Raw genomic sequence first — 25,932 nt, 5'->3', positions numbered from 1 at the left:
ACTGAGGGAGACTACAGGAAAGAGCAGAAGGCAAGTCTGCCTGATACCTGTGTGTTCAAATCCTGCTGCTTTGTAAGGTACCTGTGTACCGACCACGGAACTTGCTTGTGGAGTATACTCCATCTTTGTTATTTCTCTAGAGCTTTCATCTGTACTGAGAGATTGGTTTTGTGCTGTGAGGATTTAATGAGGCACCTGGCCCAGGGTCTGGCACACAGTAAGTGCTCAGTAAATGGATGCTGGCCGGATCTGAGCCACACACTACTCCTTGCCTGCTGTCTTTCCAATGTGACTCGTCCTGTTGTGCCTCTCAGCAGTGAGCTGCCAGGCTCTGGCCCTCAGCTACTGGTATCCTTGAGTCTCTCCTGTTTAGAACCTGTAGCGACTGGTTCTAAAGGCAGCTCGGAGGGTTAGGCTCCAGGATAGGATGACTGGCGAGTGACTTGTCCGACGGGCCCTTCATTGGGGGGGATGTCAGCAGTGTGTAACTTGTATTGTTAGTAGTTTTAAAAAAGTTTAAAACTTTAATAGCTCGATTGGCTTGATCTTTTATCAGTCCACAAATGTCTGCAAAGAAATTGATTTTTATGTGTCTACCCTCTGTAACTTATTCGTGCCAGTGCACAGTAAATCTAATGAAACTGGATTATGAAATAACTTAAGCCTCTTCCATTCTCCTAGCTTCCTGATTTGAAAATGCCCTCAAATGTGACTAGTTTGCAAAATGATTGTTTACTCAGAAGTTAGGGAGAGCCTTCCAGATAAATGAATGTCCTTTCTCTCTGGACTTGGGGTCTGTGAGTCACCCCAAGCCAAGTCAGAACCAGAACAGGGGATGTGTTGGAGAGACCTGCTGTTTTTCAGCAAGAGGTGTTGTGACTTCACAGCAGAGCCCTCGTGTCTGGCCATGTGGTCTCCTAGGACCCAAACCTAACTTCACAACCAGTGCCTCATCCTCCTTGGAGACACCTTAAGATTTTTCAGGAAAAATAGAAATGCAAGTTACCTTTTTTCTCTCTGTTGAAGACTGTCATCCTTTGACATAATAGAGTGTCAGGGAGGTCTGACAAGAGAACGGTGACACTGAGACATTTCACCTGGAGGGGAGAAGCCTCAGTGCATCAGAGGCATGCAACTCTGGTGATGGCAAAACATTTCTCACTTCTTGGAAGGATTTTAGCGGGTTTTTCAAGTCAAATCCTAAGTGACGCTGGAGCTAGTTGGCCTTGGCACAACCTGGCTCCAGGCACATTTGTTGGGTGAGTCTGAGGCTGTTGGTGACTCCCCACTTCAGCTGTTCTTAGAGTCATTTTTCAGTTTAAAGTGCTTCTGCAGGGGCGCCTGGGTGGCTCAGTGTTAAGCATCTGCCCTCAGCTCAGGTCATGATCCCACGGTCCTGGGATCGAGCCCCGCATCGGGCTCCCTGCTCCGTGGGAAGCCTGCTTCTCCCTCTCCCACTCGCCCTGCTTGTGTTCCCTCTCTTGGTTTGTCTCTCTCTGTCAAGTAAATAAAATCTTAAGAAAAAAAAAGTTCTATTAAAAAAAAAAAATTGCTTCTGCAAGGTCCTTAGAGGCTCAGCTTCATGTGAGGTCTTTAATTTTAAACCAGTGTATTTGACTTTAAAGTCTCGCTGTTGCTAAACAATCACATTAAAGGAATTGAGACTGAGAACAAACACTTTTAAAACCTGAAAACTGAATGGGGGAGGGAGAAGATAGGTCTGTAGACTCCTACTTGCATATGTGGGTGAGACGCAGAACTTAAAAGAATCATGCTTTTGGCCCCATCTGATTGCACATTAATTAAATGGATGAAGAACGGGTAAGAAGAGCCAGGGCCAGGTTAGTGGACAAGAGCAAGCCAGGGGTTTTGAGAGCAGGCACCAGGATTCACATCAGACAAGTTGACTCAGCCTTTCTCTTCTATAAAATGGGGTGAGGATAGTACTTCATAGGGTTGTTCTGAAGATGAAAAAGCTCAGGTGTATCAGGTGACTGAGGAGGTGGCTTTCTTCCCAGTCCTGGCCACAGAGATAACACTTACTGAGTGCCCTCGTCTGCTTTTGCAGTCCCCCTACTGCCAGAGTTGATTCTCCATTCTATGCAAGAGTGCATCTGCCCTGTAAAATGTCAGACATCTGATACCATCTGTGGGAAAAGGATATGCTCAGGAGGGAAGGGCTGTCTTAAGCTAATTTAGCCTTCTGATGATCCTAATTGGGCCTTAGCTCACTCATGGGCTTTTTTTTTTTTTCTTGTTATTTTTTCCTTCTTTTTCTGCCATGACCATTAGCCTTAATTGCCAGGAAACCAGAGCAGTGAAAGACTATGATATGGAAGTCTCTTGGGGCAAGGAAAATATTTCCAAATTTGATTGAAAGTTTATATTCATGAATATATGTATTTTGAATGTTGATAATGTTGTAATCAAACCAAATAAAAAAAAAAAAGGTCCGTAAGATCAAGGCAAAAATAGAACCTGAGATTACTGTGCTTTCCATTTTCTTAATCAGAGGTGTGCGAGAGGGAGAAGGAAGGAGAAAAGAGGTCCGGGGCTGATGCCTGCTCTACGCTAGAGGTTTCCTGTGGGGGGGCCCCCACAGCCTGACAGGAGGAGGTTGCCAGTTGTCCGCCCACACCTCATTCATGCAGATGTTTTGATGCTCTGGAAGATTTGCTCCGCAGTATTCGCTGTAGCCGCTCTCATCTTGTTCCTTTTCCTTCTCCCCTGCAGATCTGGGTGAGGAAGACAAGTGACAGCACCAAGATGAGGATCTACTTGGGCCAGCTTCAGCGCGGGCTCTTTGTGATCCGCCGGAGGTCAGCGGCTTGACTTTCTACAGTGTTCTTCTTCCCTTGACCTTTTTTCTGGAGTGGTTTTTGGTTTTGTTTTCTTCCAAATAGAAGTTTTTAACCCAGGAATTGCTCCTTGGCCTTGGAAACTGGGGAGCGCTGTTGTGGATTCTGCGAGGCGCTGTGGTGGCAGCCACTTCGGTCTTTGCGTTGCTCCTTCCTGCCTCGACCTCTTCCGGCCAGCCATCACCATGAACTCTTGATTTGGGGAGTGTTGCGAGTCCGATTTACTCATTTCTTTGGGGTTTTTTTTTTTTTTTTTTTAAGCCTCCTTTGAGTTTAAGGGACATTTTTTTTTTTAAATTGTCTTTAGGTCTTTCTACCAGGAAGGGATACACTCTACATTGCATTTTCATGTTTTGAATCTGATGAGTGGATCACATAGCTCTTTCCCTTGTCGAGCCCAATTCACTGTTTCCCCAGAAGCTTGGGGCAGAGGTCCTAGCAGAAGGAGATTAATTCTCCTGGCTCTCAGCCTTCTCTGAGAAATAAATGCCTTGTGTAACATCTGGCATATGCCATCCATTCCACTGGCTGAGCGACAGAAAAATTTGCCTGGGTGGCTACGTGCACTGAAGTAAATGGGTTGGGGGAGGGGACATCTCATGCTCCAAAATGTGCTGAAGGTACTGCATTTTAAATGTTATTTAATGCAAGTGGTTTATTTAGACATATTTGTTCTAGCTCAAGCTGGAACAAGGGGTCATTTCGGAAGTTTTTATTTCTAATTCATTTCTGTTCCCTGCTCCTAAGGAGATGAAGTGGTACCTGGCGCAGGCTGATTATCTGGGTTATCTGTTGTGGATGGGGAGGGGAGACTGACTGGGCAGTCATCAGTGATCTGTAGACTCTCACTACAACTCCACTTGCGCACTCTTGTCGCTGAGGCTGTTACTGCACACGGACTGTGTCTCGAGCCTGTGGAGCCTTGTCGTCGCCCCAGCCTCCCAGGAGGTCTGGCCCACCACGCTGAAGACAAAGGAGCTCTGCCGTGGCTGCCACTCACCGAAGGAATCCTGGGGAAATGGCATTCCCCGTACTCCCTGCCGCCTGCCCCTCATTTCCAGCCTTGGAGAGGGGATTTGCTGGCAGATGGGTTTTTCTGGTTTCTAAGCTGCCACCGTAGGATATGTAAAGAATTTGGGGTTACAGCAACTGTTAGCCTCTCTGTGGGAAATCAGTACACCTTACGCATCTTAGGAAATCTTTGTACGTCATGCCCTCGGTCTCAGGTGATTCTCTTTGTGTCGTCTCTTGATGCATATACCCCAAAGCAAGTTGGGGGGCCGTGATAACAAGTGAATCACCTTCTTGTTAAGTCCTGGCTTCAACAGAGACCAAAACTTACTGATTGAGTCAAGACTTGTACAGATTTTTGTTTTAATTTATAACTCATTTTTTTCCTCTCTTTTTTTTTCCCCCTGGTGTTGGAGTCTCCTTTAGATAATAGGGTAAATGATGCTTGTTTATTTAGAGTTGCCTGGGTGGGTGTTCTGTGCTTCTTCTCTGCCCGCAGCCCCCATCATGATGATTCCTGGGGTGAACCAAGTCCACAGTAAACAGGGCCTTCCTCTCGTGTTTCTTCCTGGCAGCTTTTGCTCTACGAGAGGGCCTCTCTTGCTGGAATTGTCCCCGTGGTGTGTGTGACGTCCCATAATAGCAGTCTGTTCTCCGTTAGTGCCCTGTGATGGAAATTTAGTTATAGTGTATGTGGTCATCAGAGTGGGTTTTTTTGAATGATTGTCTTACTTGGCGTCCTAGCAGTACACCAAAGTTTTTTTTTTTTTTTTTTTTGGAAAGCCTTGTGTTGATAACTACTGGGGATTTCAGCATCAAAGCAACAAGTCACTTTTTTTTTTTTCCCTTGCCTTCTCTGGTGGCACCTTTGTGCTTTTGTGAAGTAACTGTTCATCTGAAGACCAGAGAATGGGCACTTTGGCTTCTTCTCTTCTATAAATTTTAGGGTGATGAGGCCGTGCTCTGGCCTTGACCACATCACTGCCTTCTGCTCCTCAGTATCCTCACAATCCTTAATCATGACTGTGGGAATGGGGGCAGGTAGGGAATAGACTTGAGACACAGCACAGTAAATTATACTCCTAATCCCAGAAGAGTTTTTTATTTTATCACCCCAGAGATGAAAAGCCAGCAGTTCAGTCCCTCTAGCAGGCCCCTGTGGTGACCAGGGATAGCAGAGCCCCCTTGTTAGGAGTTGGAGGTACTTTTGTGGTGGACAAAACAGATTTTGATATTCCTGGACTAACAAGGGGCTGGCTTTTAGCCCGGGTGGCCATTCTTATTCCAGAAGGTCTTTCTCTCTCACCAGACCATAGGGTACCACGTGCATTCCCCAATTCAGACCGTTTCTTGCAGATAATGCTTTGAAAAAGGTTGGTCTAGACAACTCTTAGGAAGAACCTGTACATGTTTCAATCTGATCAAGAACTTGCACTTGGGTTATTCTGATCAAGAACCTGTATGTGTTTTTTGTTTGAGGCACCTGCCTCAGTCTTTGCTATGGATGTGTCCCCGTATTTATTTTACCTCCGCTTGGGGGCTTTGTGTTGCCTTCCCTACCCTCTCACTCCCTCTCTTCCAAAGCCAGTGTCCTCTTGAACAATTTCCAGATTTCTGTAGCCATACCAAAGCCAGGATGTTTTCATTCGTTTGGATACCAGTATTTATGGACCTGTAACTACCTAACTTAATTTTTTTTTTAAAACTCCAAACTGGGGCTAGTATAAGATCCCAGAAGCTGATCTACAAATCAAGCTACTTGTATTTGTGTGTGAGACCCTGTGTTCAGGATTGGGTGACTTTTCTAAGAGAAATATTGGGGGTGGGGTGGGGTTGGTTGTTTTTTTTTTTTTTTTTTTTTAACCTAACGGGGGCGGGGGGAATCCTATTTTTACAGTATTTTTGTTTTTCTATTAACATTTCCTTTTAGCCTTGAATTTTTACTAAATTTCCTCCTGACTTAAAAATCTTGTTTCTAATCTGGGAATTTGAAATCTTGGTACTTAATGTTACACCAATTTTTCCAAAGAGTTCAAACCAATTTAATACCAGTACATGGTAAAAACTTGCAGCCATTTCAAGCAGCTGGTGGGCTTTTTATATATCATCATTAACTGGTATCATTAAATGTTCTGAGAGGTGAATGTAAAATGTAACAAGTATAGGTTTTTTTTTTTTTTAATAACAATAAACTTTCAAAGAGAAAACCAGCATGTAGTCTGTGTTATATCCATTGACTTGATAAATGATTGAAATTTATTTTAGGTGTTCCCCCACCCCCCCCAGCGATTGTGGGGAAAGGAAAGAGGGAGGGATATTTGCTTGTTACTAGATATTTGCTTGTTATGAAGAGTAAGCTATGGAATGATGTCAAAGGCTCTCCGTTTTGTAAAGAGCAGTCTAGAAGTGTTGACCCATAAATGTGGTATACTCTTGTTGGAGAAGATGAAACAATCTCATTAAAAACTGAGTCAATAAAACTGACCTTAGATAGGAAAAACCTTAAGGTAGACTCGTGTGATTGGGGAGGATGTTGTCGTTTGGTACTCTAGAGCACTACTTTCCAATTTTACCAAAAAAAAAAAAAAAAAAACTGGTAATTCTGCAGCTCCCTGGTGGGTAAACTGAGGAAGCTGCTCACTGCCACAGGTGATTGACCTGGCGTGCCCACCACCTGAGTGTGGCGTGCCCACCACCTGAGTGTGGCATGCCCATCGAGAAGGGCTGCTCTGTGCTTTGGATGTTGGAGAAGGGCAGTCACTATTTTTAACTTTTTTTATTGTAACATTTGTACAGAAGAGTGTTCAAATCTTAATTGTAGAAATTGAGTTTCCTCAAAGTGAACGCGTCCACGTGGCCATCATCTAGATTAGGAAAGAGCACGGACCAAGCAGGCTTCCTTCCAGTTGCTGCTACTCACTAGGGTAATGGCTAGCCTGACCAGTTTTCTGTATTTTCATCACCTTAACCTTCAAGCTCTTGAGCTGCTGGGTCCTTCCATAGTTGTTTGGAAGAGCCAAGTTCCTGGTGGAGGCTAGGAGCTGGCCAGGGATATGAGAGCTGGTAGCATAGGACGTGGTGAAATGGGGGAGGGGAAAACCCTGCATGTTAACCCTGTCACCCTCCTGCTTGTCGCCGAGGCAAATGGGACTTGTTCTTCATGTTAATATCCACCTTCGTGTGAGTTCTTTATGTATGTCAGGCACTGTACTAAACCCTTCACGGCAGGTGTTCTCTCATTATCCTTGTAATGATCCGAGTACTAATACTCCCAATATATTTATTAATATAATTTGTTTGTTATATTGTTGATATATTTGTTAACATAGTCATTCTAAGACTTACTTAATTCTCCCATGAAACCCAGAGCTCAGCACTGTGCCTGGTTGTAGTAAGTGCTTGGTAAATGTTGTCCGATAACATTGTTGTAAAACGATGTGCAGAGATAGGCAGACTGGTGAATAATAAGAATGCCAGCCCTAGGTGCTGTGCCCTTCACTTGTCTCATGCAAGCCTCATAACAACCCTGGGGAGAAAACTGTTGTTACTACCGGTTTTCAGAGGAGGAAACAGATTCCTTTAGTCACAGGAGATGGTTCAGTAATTTCTCCAAGGTCACACGCTGAGTTGCAGAGTCCCAAATCTTTCAGATTCCAAGCCAGGGTTCCTAACCACTGCACCGTGTAGTCTGTTCCCATTCCCCTTTGTTAAAATTGCATTCAGCATTTCCACCTTTCTCCAGCCCTTCCCTCGGAGTTTGTTTTTATCTGCTCTCGCCCCTCTTACAGAGTCAGAGAGCACATTTTAGAGGTAAAAACACTATTATTTGCCAGGACCCTCCCCCTGCTGGGTAACTCCCTTGGTAATGCAGCAGAGAGAGTCCCGGTTGCTAGCCAAGAGGCTGCTTTCCTCTGAAACAGCACGGGCAGGAATGCCACAGTTCTAAAACCAAGGAACCATTCAGAATATAAAGAGTGCACTGTCTTGACGGAGCCGACTTTATCTAATAAGCAACATGAGAGCCTTTGGAGGAAAACGTGTCTTTTTTTCCCTCCCCCAGTTCACTTTCTTCCTGCCCGCCTTCCTGGTCATCTCTAAGGCGGGACGGGTGGGAGCCATTGAACTGATTTCTAAAAATGTAGATGGAGAGCAGGACATCATGCATCTGGCTGACTGCTCTGTGGACGTCGGTGGACACCAGTTCAATGTCACCCCCTTTAGACTGCCAGCTCAGCTCCAGCCAGCAAGGTGCATAACAACCCGAACCCAGGGTTTGCAGCCTTTGGAGAGAGGCAGGAATGAAAGCAATTTCCGGTCTCTCTCACTAGTGTTAGAGACTTCCCAAATCCATCTTGGGTAAAGCTGAGCACCTTTCCTGCTTTTAAAAAGGAAACAGTAGATGGAATGCATTAGAAACATGGGCACCAGCTTACTCTCTTTGGACATAATAACATGGTGAGAAATATATTAGCTTTAGGAATTTTAGTGTTTACCAGAGTAGATATTTTTGTGAATAATTATGATTATTAAGACCAAAGATATGTATGTTTAGGAGGATCCCTAGGGGACTGAGAGTGATAAGATACAGCATAGGTATGTAGATACTTAATCCCTTTACCTATTTTCCCTAATCTGTGTTTGCTCAATTCTCTGAAAGATGCAGATCTATAAAATAACAAAATTCACTTTACTGATAACGGGAAGACCAATAATCAGAATCTGAAAGATTCTCTCCCCTGTTGCTCAGAAGCTGGAGACTCAGCAGATGCTCCCCGTCTGTTGGCATCACCTGTCTGCCTGCCGATGGTGTGAATGGGTGTGGTGTCAAAGTAGGCAATACTCCAGAGCCCTCTAGGAAGGCAGTGCCCATAGGGAATAAGCAGGTACTGAAGGGAGGACAGTGGCCTCAGGTTGGCAAGTCCCTACAGATAGTCAAGAATCACTTTTATTTCAACATTGATTCTTTTAATAAGTATTTGAGTTTTTACTGAGTGGCAGTGTGGCAAAGCAAAAGCTTTGGAATCAGTATTTGAATTCCAGCTTTGCTGCCTCAGTTAAGTAGCTGCTGTGTGTGTGACTTTTGGCAACTTAATTTCTCTTAACCTCAGTTTCTCGTCTGTTAAATAATATCCACCCCAGAGCGTGCTTTTGAGGATTCTAATATTAACGCATAGAGCACTTACTATGTGCTAAGCATTTTACCCATATTAACTTACTGAATCCTTATAATGATCCCCTGAGGTAGTTACTATTACAATCCTCACTTTGTAGTTGAGGGAATCAAGAAACAGAGAGGTTAAGTAACTTGCCCAAAGTCACACAGCTAGTAAATGGTAATCCAGGATTCTGAGCCCAGTTTCTGTAGAGTCCCTGCTCTCATTCACCATACTGTGCTTGGAGGGGTATGTAACACAGGAATGGACTGAGGGAGTGCCCAGGCTCTGGGGACTGTCCCTTCCATTGTCAGTATTGCTGTCATCTGTCTGTTCTCTGTCCTTGGATGCTAGTCTGCCAACTCCTAAGAGACCAGAAGGATTTCAGGAAGCTAGTTTAGCGCCGACAAACTATGAAGGTAAAGCTGCCAGCTTCAGAGATCATGCTAAGCATCTACTCCTACAAATGGGTTGGAGTGCCCAGTGCGTTGGGTTGAGAAAGACTCTGAAGCCCAAGTTGGGTAGATTGGGAGGAGTGGCCTAATCAGTTAGCTTTGCCATGGGCAAGGGAGCCCATTTATTTGCCATCCCTGATTTAGTTTGACCCCTTGATTTTGAAGTTGAAAACAGCTGAGGCCCAGAGATGGTAAATGATGTGCCTAAGTTCATATGGCCAGCTCTAGACAGGTGATGGGGATCTTGTATGCATAATCCTGGTGTGGCCACTCCTTAACCCAGGGCATTAACTTAATGTCTGTGTGCTTCAGTGTTCGGGCACACTCATCCCAGTGTGCCTGGGATTTTTCTGGTTTTAGCTTTCTTAGTCTTGCATCGCAGGAAGCATCTCAGACCCAGGCACACTGAGACAGTTCGTCACCCTGCTCCGTTTCCTTCTCTGCTCCGTTTCCTTCTCTGTAAACTCTCTTGAGAGTTGCCCTTTTGCTGTGGAGTTGCTGATTCCATGGATTAACTGAGTTCTTACAGATAAAGCACTCACAAGTAGCGTTTGGGACATAGTAAATCCTCAGTACATGTTGGTTGTTTATGGTTGTTCTTGCTTTCATTATCACTGGAGCGGAGGGTTCCCACCGCAGAATAGGTTCCTTCACTGGAACTTCAGTGTCATCCCACACCTTGCCATGATCGTCTGGTCACCTGGAGTCCGTTGTTCGGGATGTTTCATCTTCTACTTGAAATAGTAAATAATCGTGAGCTTGAGGATTGACATAGTTACTGCATTCAATCCACATGACGTTTATTGAGTAGTAGTCCAGGTTCTTTTGGGGGAAGCATGGTTTCTTCCCTCTGGGACACTGAGGATGGACAGCCTGGCTTCTCAGTCATTCTAGTTCCATGGAACAGGGGCTGCATTTGAGGCGTGGAGAAAGTGGGACGAGGGCATAATAGCTGCTGACATTTGTGGAGCAGGTGGCTAAGCGCTTCATGTGCATTATCTCTAATTATTGCGCCCTCTGGATTTGTTGTTACACGTCTGGGGTTTACAGACCAGGAAACTGAGGTTTAGAACGATTAAGAAACTTGTCTGCAGTTCACCCAGCTTGATTCCAGAACAGGTCGACGCTGACCCCAAGTCTGCATTCTCATGAACCATGCGTGCTTTACAATTTCTTCTGAAAGAAAATAAAATTCAAGCTTGGCCTGAAAGCTGAGGCAGGCCTTGAGCAGTGTCCGTGGCTGGGAACAGGAATTGCAGACGGAGAAAATGGCTTGAGTAAAAGCAGAGGTGGGGGGGGTGGGGCATGTTTAAAAAGTCAAGTAAAAGTGTGTGTGTTCAATAATAAATCTGGATGAATGAGCTTTGAACTTTAAAATCCATTTGCTCCCCAGCCCCGTAACTGGGGGAGTCTTTCCACACTTTTGTCTTTCCACACTTTTGGTTCACCTTCCTTTCCTTTCTGCTTCTGTCCTTTTCTCCCTTCCCTGGCCCACCCCGTTCCTCCTCCTCCCCCTCTTATATCGCCAGTGCGGTGGCTCGTGGCAGTCTCGGAGTGACGCTTTCCAATTTCACACTTACATGCTCCTGAAAGTATTCGTAAACTAACTCGTATGTAAAACCAATAAAGGGCAACAGCACACGTTCCTGTTAGACAGTAATTTTGTTTGACTCCCTTTCTTCTGTTTTGATCACTCATCTTCCTGCAAACATGGTGCTTTGACCTTACCACAAGTGGAAGTTTCAGGAATTCAAGCATGGGGGCGCTCTTGTCAGCATATGAGTAATTGGAACGCATCGGAGTTCGTGCTTATCGAGCACTTACTACGTACCTGGACAAGTGCTAAGTACTTTTTGTACATTACCTTTTTTTTTTATTTTTTTATTTATTTTTTTATTTTTTTTTTTTTTTTAAGACTTTATTTGCGAGAGAGACAATGAGAGACAGAGAGCACGAGAGGGGGGAGGGTCAGAGGGAGAAGCGGACTCCCCGCCGAGCAGGGAGCCCGATGCGGGACTCGATCCCGGGACTCCAGGATCATGACCTGAGCCGAAGGCAGTCGCTTAACCAACTGAGCCACCCAGGCGCCCGTACATTACCTTTTTTAACACACTCAACACCCATGTGAGGTGTGTCTTGATTCCCATTTTAACAGATGAGGAACTTGAGACTCGGAGAAAAAGCTCGACCTCTGCATCACATTCGTACATTTCCTTTTCCTGTTGGCTTCCCCTATCCTCACATAGACTGCCGGAGTATAAAGGATGCTTAGTCGTCATCTGAGCCAACCCCCATCCGTTTTCCACGCTTGGGAACAGATACTGAGAAGGGAAGCAACTTGCGTAAGATCACACAGCTGATTAATGGCAGAGCAGAAACTAAATCCAGGTTTTTTTTTTTTTTTTAAGATTTTATTTATTTATTTGACAGAGAGAGACATAGTGAGAGAGGGAACACAAGCAGGGGGAGTAGGAGAGGGAGAAGCAGGCTTCCCTGCGGAGCAGGGAGCCCGATGTGGGGCTCGATCCCAGGACTCTGGGATCACGACCTGAGCTGAAGGCAGATGCTTAACGACTGAGCCACCCAGGCGCCCCTAAATCCAGGTCTTAAAAACAAGTCTTCATCCAACAGTTGAGGGAAGACCCAGGCTGAGGCTGAAGGGCATGGATATAAGATTTGGGTTTGAATTTTAGCTCTGTGGGTTTACAAGCTGTGTGATTGTAGGCAAGTCACGGAACCCGTCCGGGCTCCAATCTAGAAAATGGGGATGGGGGCGCCTGGGTGGCTCAGTTGGTTAAGCGACTGCCTTCGGCTCGGGTCATGATCCTGGAGTCCCGGGATCGAGTCCCGCATCGGGCTCCCTGCTCGGCAGGGGGTCTGCTTCTCCCTCTGACCCTCTTCCCTCTCGTGCTCTCTGTCTCTCATTCTCTCTCTCTCAAATAAATAAATAAAATGTTTAAAAAAAAAAAGAAAATGGGGATGATAATGACAACCACCTCAGCAGTTCATTGTGAGGATTGAATGAGGTCATGTAAACAAAGCAGCCACAACAATGACCCTCATGCTTGAAACTAGCCTGGGTCACTCTAGTGCTTTAGAAAATACATCCCCCATTGCCAGCTGCCCTTGTTAAGGGCCATTGTTATTTCCGGAGTTGTCTGCCCCACCTGCCCCACCTGCCCCCATCCCAGCGTGCCTTGAGGCTAAGCCCACATCAACCTTCCAAGGGTACCCCTGCCACTAGCCACAAACCTTGAAATTCAAGACAAGCAGATGTCCAAGCATCTGTTTTCCACCTTATTAACGCCTCACTAGAGAAGAGTTTGAAATCCTGCCCCCCACCCCCGACTGGCTGTGTTTGAGAAACCCACTGGCCTGTGAGGGAGGACAGGGACTCAGTCTCCCCACCCTTACCCCAAATCCCCAGGCACACTTTATTTTTTTAAAGATTTTATTTATTTATTTAACAGAGCCACAAGAGAGGGAACACAAGCAGGGGGAGTGGGAGAGGGAGAAGCAGGCTTCCCGCTGAGCAGGGAGCCCGATGCGGGGCTCGATCCCAGCACCCTGGGATCATGACCCGAGCCGAAGGCAGACGCTTAACGACTGAGCCACCCAGGTGCCCCTCCAGGCACACTTTAAATGCTTATTGAATGAACGATTGACTGTTGTCTCCTTATTTCTCAGGGCAGCATATTCATTTCTAAGATCAAACTAATAAACATGCAGTTTAGAAATTAAAGGATTCTACAAAGTTGGCCACAAAATACAGTAGTCTCTTATTTCCTACCTCATTTCCCCTCCCAGAAGCAATCATTGCACCTCTTTTAGCTGATTATTTTGGTATTTCCCTTGCTTATTACTAATGCTAGATATTTCAGTTCTGTGCATTCTCTATTAAATTCTGACCATGGCAGTCCTCCCCTCCCCCCCAGTATAGTTATTTCATAGTTTTGATTAGGTCAGTATTCAGTGTTTACATTATTACGGCTTTGTAAACTCTAGTCACAGCTGAGCCCTATTATAAAGTATGATTGCTTTTTTTTCCCCCCTTGACAGCGTTCCTCACCCCCGCCCCCAGGAGTTAATAATTGTCTTGTATTCTGTTGTATGCTTGGTTTCCTAGGTGCTTATTAGGAATTCAATCTCAAAGCCTTCACCAAGTGTTTAAATTCCCTTTAAGACATTCAGATACTTGAGGTAGATTTCATCACCTGGAAAGAGCTTCCTGCCCCGGGGACTTCTGATCTGGTTGCCCACTCTGGACTGGTCCCCCCCGACCTGGTCGGGCACATAGCTATCCCTCTGGAGTCTTCCTTCACCACCATGCTGGGGCTCCTGTTTGTCCCTCTTTGGGTTTGGATCTCTCATTCTCATTTCCTTTGTCTTCCTTTTTCTCTACTCCCCCATTTTGGCAAAATGCTTCTTGCAGTAACTTACTAAACCTGATTAAAAACACTTTCATTCTGTTCTCTTACTTCATTGATGACTTGGCTGGTATAACTACATTTTTAATTCCCAGAATTTAAGCCCATACATTTCCAGAATTGAAAAGGCCCACAAAGCACTTAGCACTTAACTATATTTCAGCCACCCTTCTTCAACCTTCATTTCAAGAGGTTTCATGTGCTGGTAAATTCATTATTCTCAGGTTTCTCTGCTGTCAGTTTTAAGATTCAGGTTTTGTTTTATTTTAATTTACTTTCCAGCTTCTAAAACCTGGTTGTTTCCTCTCCAGTGTTTTCCATTTTGGTAGGTTTAATTCTAGCTTGGAAATCATTTTCCTTCAAGATTTTAAAGGTATTGTTTATTGCTGTCAACTTCCGATGTTGCCCTGGAGAAGTTGGAAAGCCTTCTGTATTTATTCTTTGATCTATTCCCCCCAGCTTTGTTGAGACCTAACTGACATACCATTGTGTTGGTTTAAGGTGTACAACATGATCTGATGTACGTGTATATCATGAAGTGATTACCACAATAAGGTTAGTTAACCTATCCATCACCTCCATAGGTGTACCATTTTTTGTGCATATGTCGTGAAAGCTACTCTCCTATCATCTTTCAAGTATACGGTACAGTATTTATTAACTCTGGTTACCATACTGTCCATTACATCCCTAGGATTTATCTATAATTAGAAGTTTGTACCCCTTGGCCACCTTTACTCTTTCCCTCCACTCCCCACCTCGCTCCTGCCTCCAGCAACTACCAATCTACTCTCTCTCTGTATGAGTTTGATTTTTTTAGATTCCACATATAAGTGAGATTACATAGTATTTTTCTTTCTTGGACTTCACTTAGCATACTGCCTTCGGGATTCATCCATATTGTTGCAAATGGTAAGATTTCCTTCCTTTTTTATGGCTGAATAATATTTCAGTGTGTATATACCACAATTTTTTAATCCATTCATCAACAGATACAGGTTGCTTCCATGTCTTGGCCATTATGAATAATGCTGTGGTGAACATGGGGGTACAGAAATGTCGTTGAGACAGTGGTTTCATCTCCTTTGGATATATACCTAGAAGTAGAGTTGCTGGACCACATGGTAGTTCTATTTTTTATTTTTTGAGAAGCCTTCATACTGTTTTCCATTCCCACCAACAGTGCAAGGGTTGCCAAAATGGTTCCCTTTTCTCCTTATGTTTGCCTGTACTTGTCATCTCCTGTCTTCTTGATTATTCATTTTAATAAGTGTGAGGTGGTATCTCATTGTGGTTTTGATTTTCATTTCTTTGATGATTAGTGATGGTGAGCAACTTTTCACATACCCATTGGCCATTTGTGTATCCTTGGTGATCTGACTTTTTTTTTTTTTTTTAATTTATTTGAGACAGAACGAGAGAGAGAGAGCACATGAGAGGGAGGAGGGTCAGAGGGAGAAGCATGTTCCTTGCCGAGCAGGGAGCCCGATGCGGGACTCGATCCAGGGACTCCAGGATCATGACCTGAGCCGAAGGCAGTCACTTAACCAACTGAGCCATCCAGGCACCCCGGTGATCTGACTTTTTTTTTTTTTAAAGATTTTATTTATTTATTTGAGAGAGAGAGAATGAGAGAGAGCAAGCACATGAGAGGGAGGAGGGTCAGAGGGAGGAGCAGACTCCCTGCCAAGCAGGGAGCCCGATGCGGGACTCGATCCAGGGACTCCAGGATCATGACCTGAGCCGAAGGCAGTCGCTTAACCAACTGAGCCACCCAGGCGCCCCTGATCTGACTTTTTAACGTCTCTGGAAGCGTGTAGGATCCGTGGTATTTTGAAAATTCGTAATGATAGGCCTTATAGTGGGCCCATTGTCCTAAGCAGTTAGCTTTTTCAATTCAGGAAACATGCCCTTAAACTCTGAGAATTAAAATATACATAAACACACAAACACACACACACACACCACACACACAGAGACTCTTTTTTTTTTTTTAAGATTTTATTTATTTATTTCAGACAGCAAGAGCGCACACAAGTTGGGGGGGAGGGGCAGAGAGAGAAGCAGGCTCCTGGCTGAGCAGGGAGCCCAATGTGGGGCTTGATCCCAGGACCCTGGGGTCATGACCTGAGCTGAAGGCAGACGCTTAACCAATTGAACCACCTAGGCGCCCCTCACACACTCACTCTTCATGGATATAGTTACCAGCTTCCAAGATGGTGCCCACAATCCTTGCCTCCCAACAGTCATACCCCCTGTACAGTTCACTGTCATTATTGGACCAGCGTTGGTCTCTGTGACCAGTAGCATACAGCAGAAGTGATAGTAATTCAGTTCTCGGATTAGAGTATAAAAGACACAGTGGACAAAGTGACTTCTGTTTGGCTGTGCTCTTTCTTTCTCTTGGATCACTTGCTTTGGGGAAAGATAGTTACCATGTGAACAGCCATATGGGGAGGCCCATGTGGCAAGGATCTGAGGCCTCCTGCCAACAGCCAGCTAGCCACCGAAGCTTCTGCCGATAGCCATGTGAGTAAGTCACTTTGGAAGAAATCCTCCGGCCCCAGTCTAACCTTCAGATGAGACTGTAACCCCCTAGACTGCTTGACTGCAACTTCTTGGGAGACCCTGACCCAGAACCACCCACCTAACCGGCTCCCAGGGATTCCTGACCCTCAGAAACTGGGTAAGAGAATAAATGTCAGAAATTGCTGAGTATTTGGGATAATTTGTTATGCAGCAATAGATAACTAATATAATGGATGATTTTTTCCCCCCCTCTATTTTCTCTGTCCTTGCATTCAGGGATTCCTATTACTTGGATAATAGATTTCCCATTAACAGTCTTCAGCTTTTCTTTTCTTGTGTTTCCTGTTTTCTCTTTGTCTTTTTACTTTCTGTTCTGGGAGATTTCTTTAACTTTATCTTTTAACCTTTCTATTGAGTTTTACTTTGCTTTTTCATTAAAATTTTTTTTAAGAACTATTTTAGTTTTCTGATTTTATATCCTTCTTTTTAAAGAGTAGTACCCATTTCTAGAGTTCTTTCATCCAGAGACCTTTTGTTTTCTCTAGAGAAGAAACCTCTGGTCTTTTGCCAGGTTGGTCTCTTGGCAGTTGTGCTGCATGAAGTAGGGAAGCTGATCTGAGGAACTGACAGCTTCTTCTTTTTTTTTTTTTTTTTTAAGTTTTCATTTAAATTCCAGTTAGTTAACACAGTGTAATATTAGTTAGGTGTACAGTTTAGTGATTCAACACTTCATATATCACATGGTGCTCATTGCGACAAGTGCACTCCTTAATCCCCATTGCCTATTTCCTCCATCCCTCAACCCACCTCCCCTCTGGTAACCATCACTTTGTTCTCTGTAGTTGAGAGTCTGTTTCTTGGTTTGCCTCTCTGTTTTTCCACCTCCCCCCCCCGCCCACATGCTCATTTGTTTCTTAAATTCCACATATGTGTGAAATCATATAGTATTTGTCTTTCTGACTGATTTAGTTTGCTTAGCATAATACTTTCTAGCTCCATCCATGTCATTGCAAGTGGCAAGATTTCATTCTTTTTGGTGGCTGAGTACTATTCTGTTGTATCTGTATACTACGTCTTCTTTATTCATTCATCAGTTGATGGACACTAGGACTGTTTTCATAGTTTGGCTATTGTAGATACTGCTGCTCTAAATATCCGGTGCATGTATCCCTTTGGATTAGTATTTTTGTATTCTTTGGGTAAATACCTAGTAGTGTGATTGCTGGAAACTGACAGCTTCTTAAACAATTTCAACCATTCTCACTGCTTTAACCCTCATTTCTAGAGGTACCTTCATTTCTGATTGGGTGCTGCTAATCTACGAATCTTGGCTTTCTCCACTGTTAGCTTAAGATTTTGGTGTGTGTGTGTGTGTGTGTTTTTCTTCTACATTCAGCTTCTGCGATTTGTTTTTTTCCTCACCTATTGTCTCCATTTTGGTGGGTTAAGTCCTTAAAACGGAGCAAAACGAAACACCTTTATAGTTGTTTCAATGGGGATTTCATGGAAAAAAGAACAGATACATATACTTAGTCAACTCTCTTTAGCTTCACCCTCATGGCTTGCCCGCCCCCACCTGTCTCTGGGACCTTCTGTGACTTATTCAGGGTCCACAAAATAATGAAGGGGACACTGGCTAGCTCACAGTCACTGTGGTTCTGAGGTCATAATCTATGAACAAGTGCAGTGGGAACACGAGTAGGTCATTTCCAAATAATCAGTACATTCTTATCGTAAAGCTGCTAGTTTGTGTCTGAAAACCTGTCAGTGGCCTTTAACTGCAGACTTTGACTTCAGAACTGAGTGTCAAGATTTAAGAGGAAGAATTTACATACATGCACCTTGAGGGTCCAAATGTGTGTATATAATACAGTGCCTGTGGGTTTATATTGCACATATGTGCATAAACACACATCATGAAAATGAGCCTCCTTGCCAACCAAAATCCACCTTTGGACTGTGGGTGAGTTGAGAAGCATGAAAAATGTTTAGCCTAAAGTATGTTTAAATATTCATGACGTCTTCAAAGCAAAGCTGTTGGGAAAGACTAAGCCACCTGGAACACAGCTGTGATAGTACAATAAGGCATCTTGAAAAAAATCACATAGTGTCATGCAGGGCAGGGAAGAATATTTAGGTGACCTAGCCCAGGCCCCTGCTGCCCACTGTAATAAAAACTATTTTGGATATGTCCATTATTAGCAAGATCGGATTAATACCTAAGAGTGTAGAACTATCTTGCCAGCTTGAAGATGATTATATTTTGGGTTATATAATTTATTTGGGATAACAAATTCCATTTATTTACTACCTGTCTTTCCTCATGTGATAGGGTTTTCAAGATGGCATTTATGTGGCACACTCATCACTGCTTTCCCCTTGTGCCCTGGGAAGACATTACTAATCAGTGTTGGCCCTCATTCTCTTTAGGCCCAGATGTGAGGACTCAGAATCCTTTCTACACAGTGCTCCTTGGAGCTACTAGCAATTGATGTGTGAAGTGCAGTGGCAGGCTCGCCAGATGAAACATGTAAACCATTTCTTGTTGGTCTTTTATCACCAATCTCAGTTGAATATGCTGTGGTTCACATTACTGGGCATGGTCCCTCCAGAGCCGACTAGGATAGAATTTTCCCTTTCCTGGGCTAAAATCACTTTAGCAATTTTGCTTTTGTTTTTGGGATCTCACCTACCATGATCATCCTCAGTTTTGATTTTAATTCCAAGAGTTTAAGTGCTTGTGCACTCGGTTTCTTCAACTGAATAGCACACTTTATCCTGTCACATGCCATCATCTTTTTACTCTACACCAGGGGTCAGCATATCATGACCCATAGGCCAAATCCAGCTTGCCACCTGTTTCTGTAAATAAAGTTTTATTGGAAGTTTATGTCTTATCCATGACTGCATTTGCACTAAAAGGGCAGGGTTGAGTAGTTGCTACAGTGACTGTCGGACCCACAAAGCCAAAAATATTTACGTTCTTGCCTTTTACAAGAAAAAACTTTTGCCTCTCAGCTGTTATCTAATATTTTCTCCAGGGTGTATTCAACTGTTTCACAAACCCACTTAATTATAGTTTCATCCAGTCCACATTTATCCATTGTACTCACAAGGCTCTCCTGAGCAATGTTAAGTGCTCATTGCTATTCAGACATGCTGATAACAACACTTTCTACTGTTTGTTGAGCACTTACTATAGCCCAGGCAGTGCTAAGCACTCTACATAAATTGAGTGAACAAAAGGAAGCAAATGGCTTGGCATAGTGCATTGCATAGGGTAGGTGCTCAATAATTTTTAATTTTTACAACAGCCCTATGAAGGTGTCATTAAAGAGTAGCTTACTCAGGGTAGCCAGGCCAGTAAATGGCAGAACTAGTGTCCAACTCAGTTTGGACTGGTTCCACAACTTGTGACCTTTCCATTAAACCTTGTTGTCCCTTTCTACTACATTTTTTCTGACTTGCCATTCTGGTAATGTGTCAAGTAATTTGAATAAGGGGCACTACATATATAAAATGTGTAGACGTGGATAGTGTAGTGTATTATCTCAGATCCTCCTAACAAAGAGGCAGGTTGGATATTATTCCCATTTTACAGTTGAAGAAACTGAGTCTGAGAGAATGTCATACAGATAGTAAGCTGTTTGTTGGCACAGTTCTAAGTTAGTATGAATTAAGATCTTTACACCTCACTGCTATGATACACAACCATAGTATGTGGCTGTTCAGCAGTTTCTACAATACATATTTATAGAGAACTCACTCTAAACCAGGTACTGTCCTCAACCCATGGTACATTGTTTTATACAATGAATTCTTCTAAGTGCTAACTGTCTGTTTGTTTTTAATTTAGTGTACTTGATAACAGATATTTGGGGTCACATTCTCAACTCTCCTTAAAAAAATGGAAATCTAAGATATTTTTTTTTGTACTTTGATTTCCCCATCTGTGAAATGGGAAAGAAAATATCTGGTTTTTTTTTTTTTTTTTTTACATCTTCCAATTTTCTGTTTCTAAAATTTCCAGCAAGAGAGTTGGCACTGAACAGAGATGGCAAAAAGGGAGTCTCTGGGTAGGATCCAGCCTTTTGGCTTTTACACAGTGCATTGTAAGAAATTGTGAATTAATTAAAAAATTCTTAGATTAAGAAATTTTTGAGCTTCTTCTAAATAATGAGATAATTTTACAAGACAGAGTTTGTTGCCCCACATGGACACATGGTTGGAGCTGAGTAGAGAAGCTTCTCCCTTTAGACAGAGCCCATGCTCTCCTGGTAATTAGTCCCCATCATGCTATTGTTTTCCCAACACTGAAGGCATGTCAGTTCTTTTTTTTTTTTTATGTTCACTTCGCCACTGTATAATACATCATTAGTTTTTGGTGTAGTGTTCAATGATTCATTAGTTATGTATAACACCCAGTGCTCATCACAACACGTGCCCTCCTCAATACCCATCACCCTGGCATGTCAGTTCTACTTAAAATGTCCCATTTTAGATAAAGAAGATGTGGTCCATATATACAATGGAATATTACTCAGCCATCAGAAAAGATGAATACCCAACTTTTACATCAACATGGATGGGACTGGAGGAGATTATGCTAAGCGAAATAAGTCAAGCAGAGAAAGTCAATTATCATATGGTTTCACTTATTTGTGGAACATAAGGAATAACATGGAGGACATTAGGAGAAGGAAGGGAAAAATGGGGGGCGGAATTGGAGGGAGAGATGAACCATGAGAGACTATGGACCTGAGAAACAAACAGGGTTCTAGAGGGGAGGGGGCACGGGGGATTGGTTAGCCCGGTGATGGGTATTAAGGAGGGCATGTACTGCATGGAGCCCTGGGTGTTATACGAAAACAATGGATTGTGGATCACTACATCAAAAACTAACGATGTATTGTATGGTGTCTAACATAATATAATAAAATTTAAAACTACAAAAAAAAAAAGAAAGAAAGAAAATATCCCATTTTAGGGGTGCTTCGGTGGCCCAATGGTTTAAGCATCCAAGTCTTGATTTCGACTCAGGTCATGATCTCAGGGTTGTGAGATTGAGCCCCAGTGCAGGGTCAGGTTGTCCCTCTCCCTCCCTCTCTGCCCCTCCTCCTGGTCGTGCACGCTCTTTCTCTCTCTAAAATAAATAAAAAGTCTTTTTTTTTTTAAAGGTCCCATTTTAATCATTTACTTTGCCCTCTTTCTGACCTTTGTAGACAGTTGAATTTGTAACTTCATTCAATCAAGCAGGAGAGATTTCAGCTGGGTATAAGAAAGAATATCATCTACAAGGTGAAATGTGTTTTAGAAACTTGATTGAACTGAATCGATAGAAAACCTTCACTCCCTGATTCTATGTATTTTGAAGGAATTATATTTAAATCCAAATAGGACATTTGAAATAAGAATAAATGAAAGCTATTTTTTAAAAAATATTTTATTTATTTATTTGACAGAGAGAGGCACAGCAAGAGAGGGAACACAGGCAGGGGGAGTGGGAGAGGGAGAAGCAGGCTTCCCGCCGAGCAGGGAGCCCGATGCGGGGCTCGATCCCAGGAACCCGGGATCATGACCTGAGCTGAAGGCAGACGCTTAACGACTGAGCCACCCAGGCGCCCCGAAAGGAAAGCTATTTTTAATCTACACACATATGTAACTATAGTCTGTGATGTCTACCTACTTATTAAGGGCAAAATATTACCTTTGTAAAGTTATGGGAGAACCACAGTTATGTTCAGATCCCAGCGAGGTGTACTGAGAAGCCGCTGGTACCTTGGACAGTACCATCCCACTTCATCGGCACAAGTTTGTTCTTTTGCAGGGGAAATACTGTACTCAGCTCACTTTTATTTTTTTTTATTTTTTATTTATTTTATTTTTTTTTAAAGATTTTATTTATTTATTTGAGAGAGAGAGTGAGAGAGAGAAAGAGCACAAGAGGGGGGAGTGGGAGAGGGAGAAGCAGACTCCTTGCTGAGCAGGGAGCCTGATGCAGGACTCCATCCAGGGACTCCAGGATCATGACCTGAGCCGAAGGCAGTCGCTTAACCAACTGAGCCACCCAGGCGCCCCTCAGCTCACTTTTAAATTCCAACCAACTCTGAACTCTTCCTTTTTTTTTTTTTTTAAAGATTTTATTTATTTTTTAGAGAGCGAGCGAGAGAGAAACAGCATGAGAGGGGAGAGGGTCAGAGGGAGAAGCAGACTCCCCGCTGAGCCAGGAGCCTGATGCGGGACTCGATCCCAGGACCCTGGGATCATGACCTGAGCCGAAGGCAGACGCTTAACCATCTGAGCCACCCAGGCGCCCGAACTCTTCCTTTTTAAATGATTGTCACTCCTATAAAGGGAAACAATAAATAAGAGAATGGGTAACTACCAAAATGTCTGTTCTCCAGGACGGTTTAATTATTTCTATAGTTTTTTGATTTATTTACTGCTTATTTTAAAGGACTGAATGGTGGCAGGGTTTTTTTTTTTTTTTTTCTTTCTCCTCCATATTAAAAGTTAAAAGCATTTGCTCTTTGCTTTCTGCACTGCTGTTTCAGCAGTGTCTGGAACATAGTGAGTGGTCAGTAATGCTCATAGAGTGAATGCGTACTTCTATGGTGACATTTATGGTTACACATCTCAGTCACAAAAGGCATGGCACTAATGGGAAAGAGGTAGAGTGTTTGATCCCTTTCTGGAAACGCTGTTTTGTTTGTGCTTTCTGAAATAGGTTACGTTACCGCCGCCTGGCAGCTTTGTTCACTAGAATGAGTAATATAAGAGAATCCGATCCTAGCATCTTCACCCACTCCCAGCACACACACACACACACACACACACACACAGCAATTCAAAGTGTACTTCCCACAAAATACACAGCACATGTCATCAGCACCAAAGTCATTCCTTGAGTGTAGGTCCTTGCTCAAACTTCACATTTCACAACTCATTCTTTGGCAGTAAACTGGCAGCACTTAGATCTTGTGAGGCCAAGCAGAAATCTCCTTCCCCAACCATACTGCTCCATATTAATATCATTTCTCCTTCAAGATCTTAGCACTTACTCTCTGTACTACTCACTTGGCAGGTAATCATGCACATCTCTCGTTCTGTTATTTAAATCTGGTATTTAACCTTTCCTGTGTTGTTTTCTATACCTCTCTTCTGGATCATATGCAAATCAGGTATAAGGAAAGGTACATATTAGTGTGGTTCCCTGTGCATAGCAAATCTGTTTCTTACTTTATCCCAGAAGTATGCTTTGAGACAAATTTGGGTCCAGTTAGCTTATTTGTGAGGTGATCCCTTGTAAGTAAGTGAGGGAGTAGGAAAGTGAGATAGGCAAAGGAAGAAAGACAGGCAAAAGGGTGTGGTAGAGAGTGGGTTACCCCAGTGGGCAACTGCACCATACTGCTGGGGACCTTTCCAGCAGAAATATAATGCAAACCACAAATGCCAGCCACATGTATAATCTTAAATTTTCTAGTAGCCACATTAAAAAGAGAAACTGACTGAAATTATTATATTTCATTTAACCCAATGTATCCAAAATAGCACTTCAGTATATAATCAGTGTAAAAAATTATGTGTTGGTTGATTGAAAATCTCTCGATTCCGGCCACGGCAGCCTATTTACCTTAGTTTTGCTGTCAGAATTAAGGACTGTCGTATGTGGTTGTATAGGATGAGCACTGCATAACTCTAGGGGGCACCACTCACCTAGGCTTCCGTAGACTGCAATATGCATGGCACCTTTAAAGTTGTGCAGTGCCCAACCTGCATAACTCCTCATGCAAGGGCTGTCAGCCTGTTACCTCTTGACCATAACTATGCTCATCACTTAGGGGAAAAGAATATAGGATTGTTAGAGCAGACATACTCACTTGGGCTCATCTACAGTATTCTGTCTTTTAAGGGTCACTAAACATTTCAAGCACCTGACACTGTTTCCTTGCAAGCCAGCATCATGACTAATCAGCAGAAGCCAGCACCTCCAGAGCCCTGCAATCGCTCTGAAGGAGTCAGCTTCACACCCACTGCTAATTTTAGCATGCAGTCTGCAGAGGTACCGATGAGTCTCTTTGCCAAGCACCCTTACAGAGATGGGCTTGGAAGTAAATCGCCCAGACTGTGTCTGGGAGGTGGGAAAGAGCAAAGTCTGTGGCCCAGAGCTTCCTCCCCAGTGTTAGGCTTCCCCACTCCCTCTTGCCCCGACCTCCCTTTCTCTGCTGGGTTTCCTCACCTTGGTTACCCCCACAAGGTGTCTGGCTGCAAGTCTCTGAACTCTAGACGCCAGAGTCGGTTGCTCAGTCAAGAGGGGCTCTGAGCTGATTTCATTCCTCTCTTTCATTTGTTCCCTTGTGGTGGGCAACAGGCCATACAAAGAGAATCAAATTGGTCTGATTGGTAGCATCTAGGAAAAAAAATAGTCAAAGCAGTGTGCAGGAAGGAAGTCATGGCATTCATTGAATACAGAATTGGAAAGCAACTCAGAAGTCAAGCATTCCAGCCGTTTCCTATTAACAGATGATGAGCGGGAGAATCAGAGAGGTTGAGGAGCTTCTTCAGGGTCACACAGTAGGTTAAGTGGTGGAGGATTAGCTTCCTTGTGAAGAGACTGTGTCTTATTTACCTCCCCAATGCATTGTGTCTGGCACATGGCTAGCATTCAGCAAATGTTTGTGGAATGAATTAGTGCATTTTTATAACATCCAGATTACTAGAGGCCAAAAATACATACATTTTTCCCCCATGTATCTATGTAGTGCATACTTGTTCATGTTTGCAAATCAAGCATCCATTACCCTTCCTGCTCATAGGATCTCTGTCTGCTGTGCTGGTGGAGGCAGCTGATCCAAGTGTGGCCAATCAGAGCATTCTATTCCCCAAGCCACAGTGATTTGTTCAATGGTCCACATGTGATCCAAGCCAGACCAATCGTAGCTGATGAGAACTCAGTTCTGGGACTTTGTTTTGGCCTCTCACTAAGAGGCGGGGAGAGCCAGCTTGAGAATGAAACCCATATACAGAAGAAATTGGTGGGAGCTAGGGAGAGCAACACCAAGTTTTGGTGATGGCATTTAACTACCAGTATCCATATGTGTCTGAAGCCAGTGTTCATCCCTTCTTTTTAAAAAGCCAGTTAGGTTTTTATCATTTGCATCTGAAACCGAATGACATATAAACTAGCTTTGAAGCACCAATGAAGCAACCAACAGATTACTTAATACCTTCAGTATCTCCTAACGTTAGGATATTCACCCTCCTGTCAGCTCAGGGAGGGTGATCTCTCTCTCCAGCTTTACGGGATAAACTTTGATTAGCCTAAACTTAATGTTGTGATTTTATTTTTTGGCCAATGATTATGTCAGGCCTGAGCACGTGATACAACTCTGGTGAATGAGACCCCGGGGGAAGTTTGCTGTCTGGATGCTGGGATAGGTTTTCCTCTTGGGTGCAAAGAGGTAAATAAACTTCCATTTCCTGCCTGTGGGGATGTGAT

The 25,932-nt window shown here is 43.5% G+C and overlaps 1 protein-coding gene across 1 annotated transcript in view; it reads left to right on the top strand.

Moving 5' to 3' along the window:
- Positions 1–5,696, top strand: part of SUDS3 (SDS3 homolog, SIN3A corepressor complex component) — a 34,579-nt gene extending 28,883 nt beyond the window's left edge. The window contains exon 12 of the mRNA XM_021703432.2: positions 2,734–5,696. Within this exon, the coding sequence (XP_021559107.1) occupies positions 2,734–2,832 (99 nt within the window). The 3' untranslated portion in view covers positions 2,833–5,696. The remainder of the gene's footprint in view (positions 1–2,733) is intronic.
- The last annotated feature ends 20,236 nt before the right edge of the window (positions 5,697–25,932 follow it).

This window comes from Neomonachus schauinslandi, chromosome 14 (genome assembly GCF_002201575.2).
Source record: "Neomonachus schauinslandi chromosome 14, ASM220157v2, whole genome shotgun sequence".
Lineage (NCBI taxonomy): Eukaryota > Metazoa > Chordata > Mammalia > Carnivora > Phocidae > Neomonachus > Neomonachus schauinslandi.
This window is presented reverse-complemented; position numbering and strand designations above follow the sequence as displayed.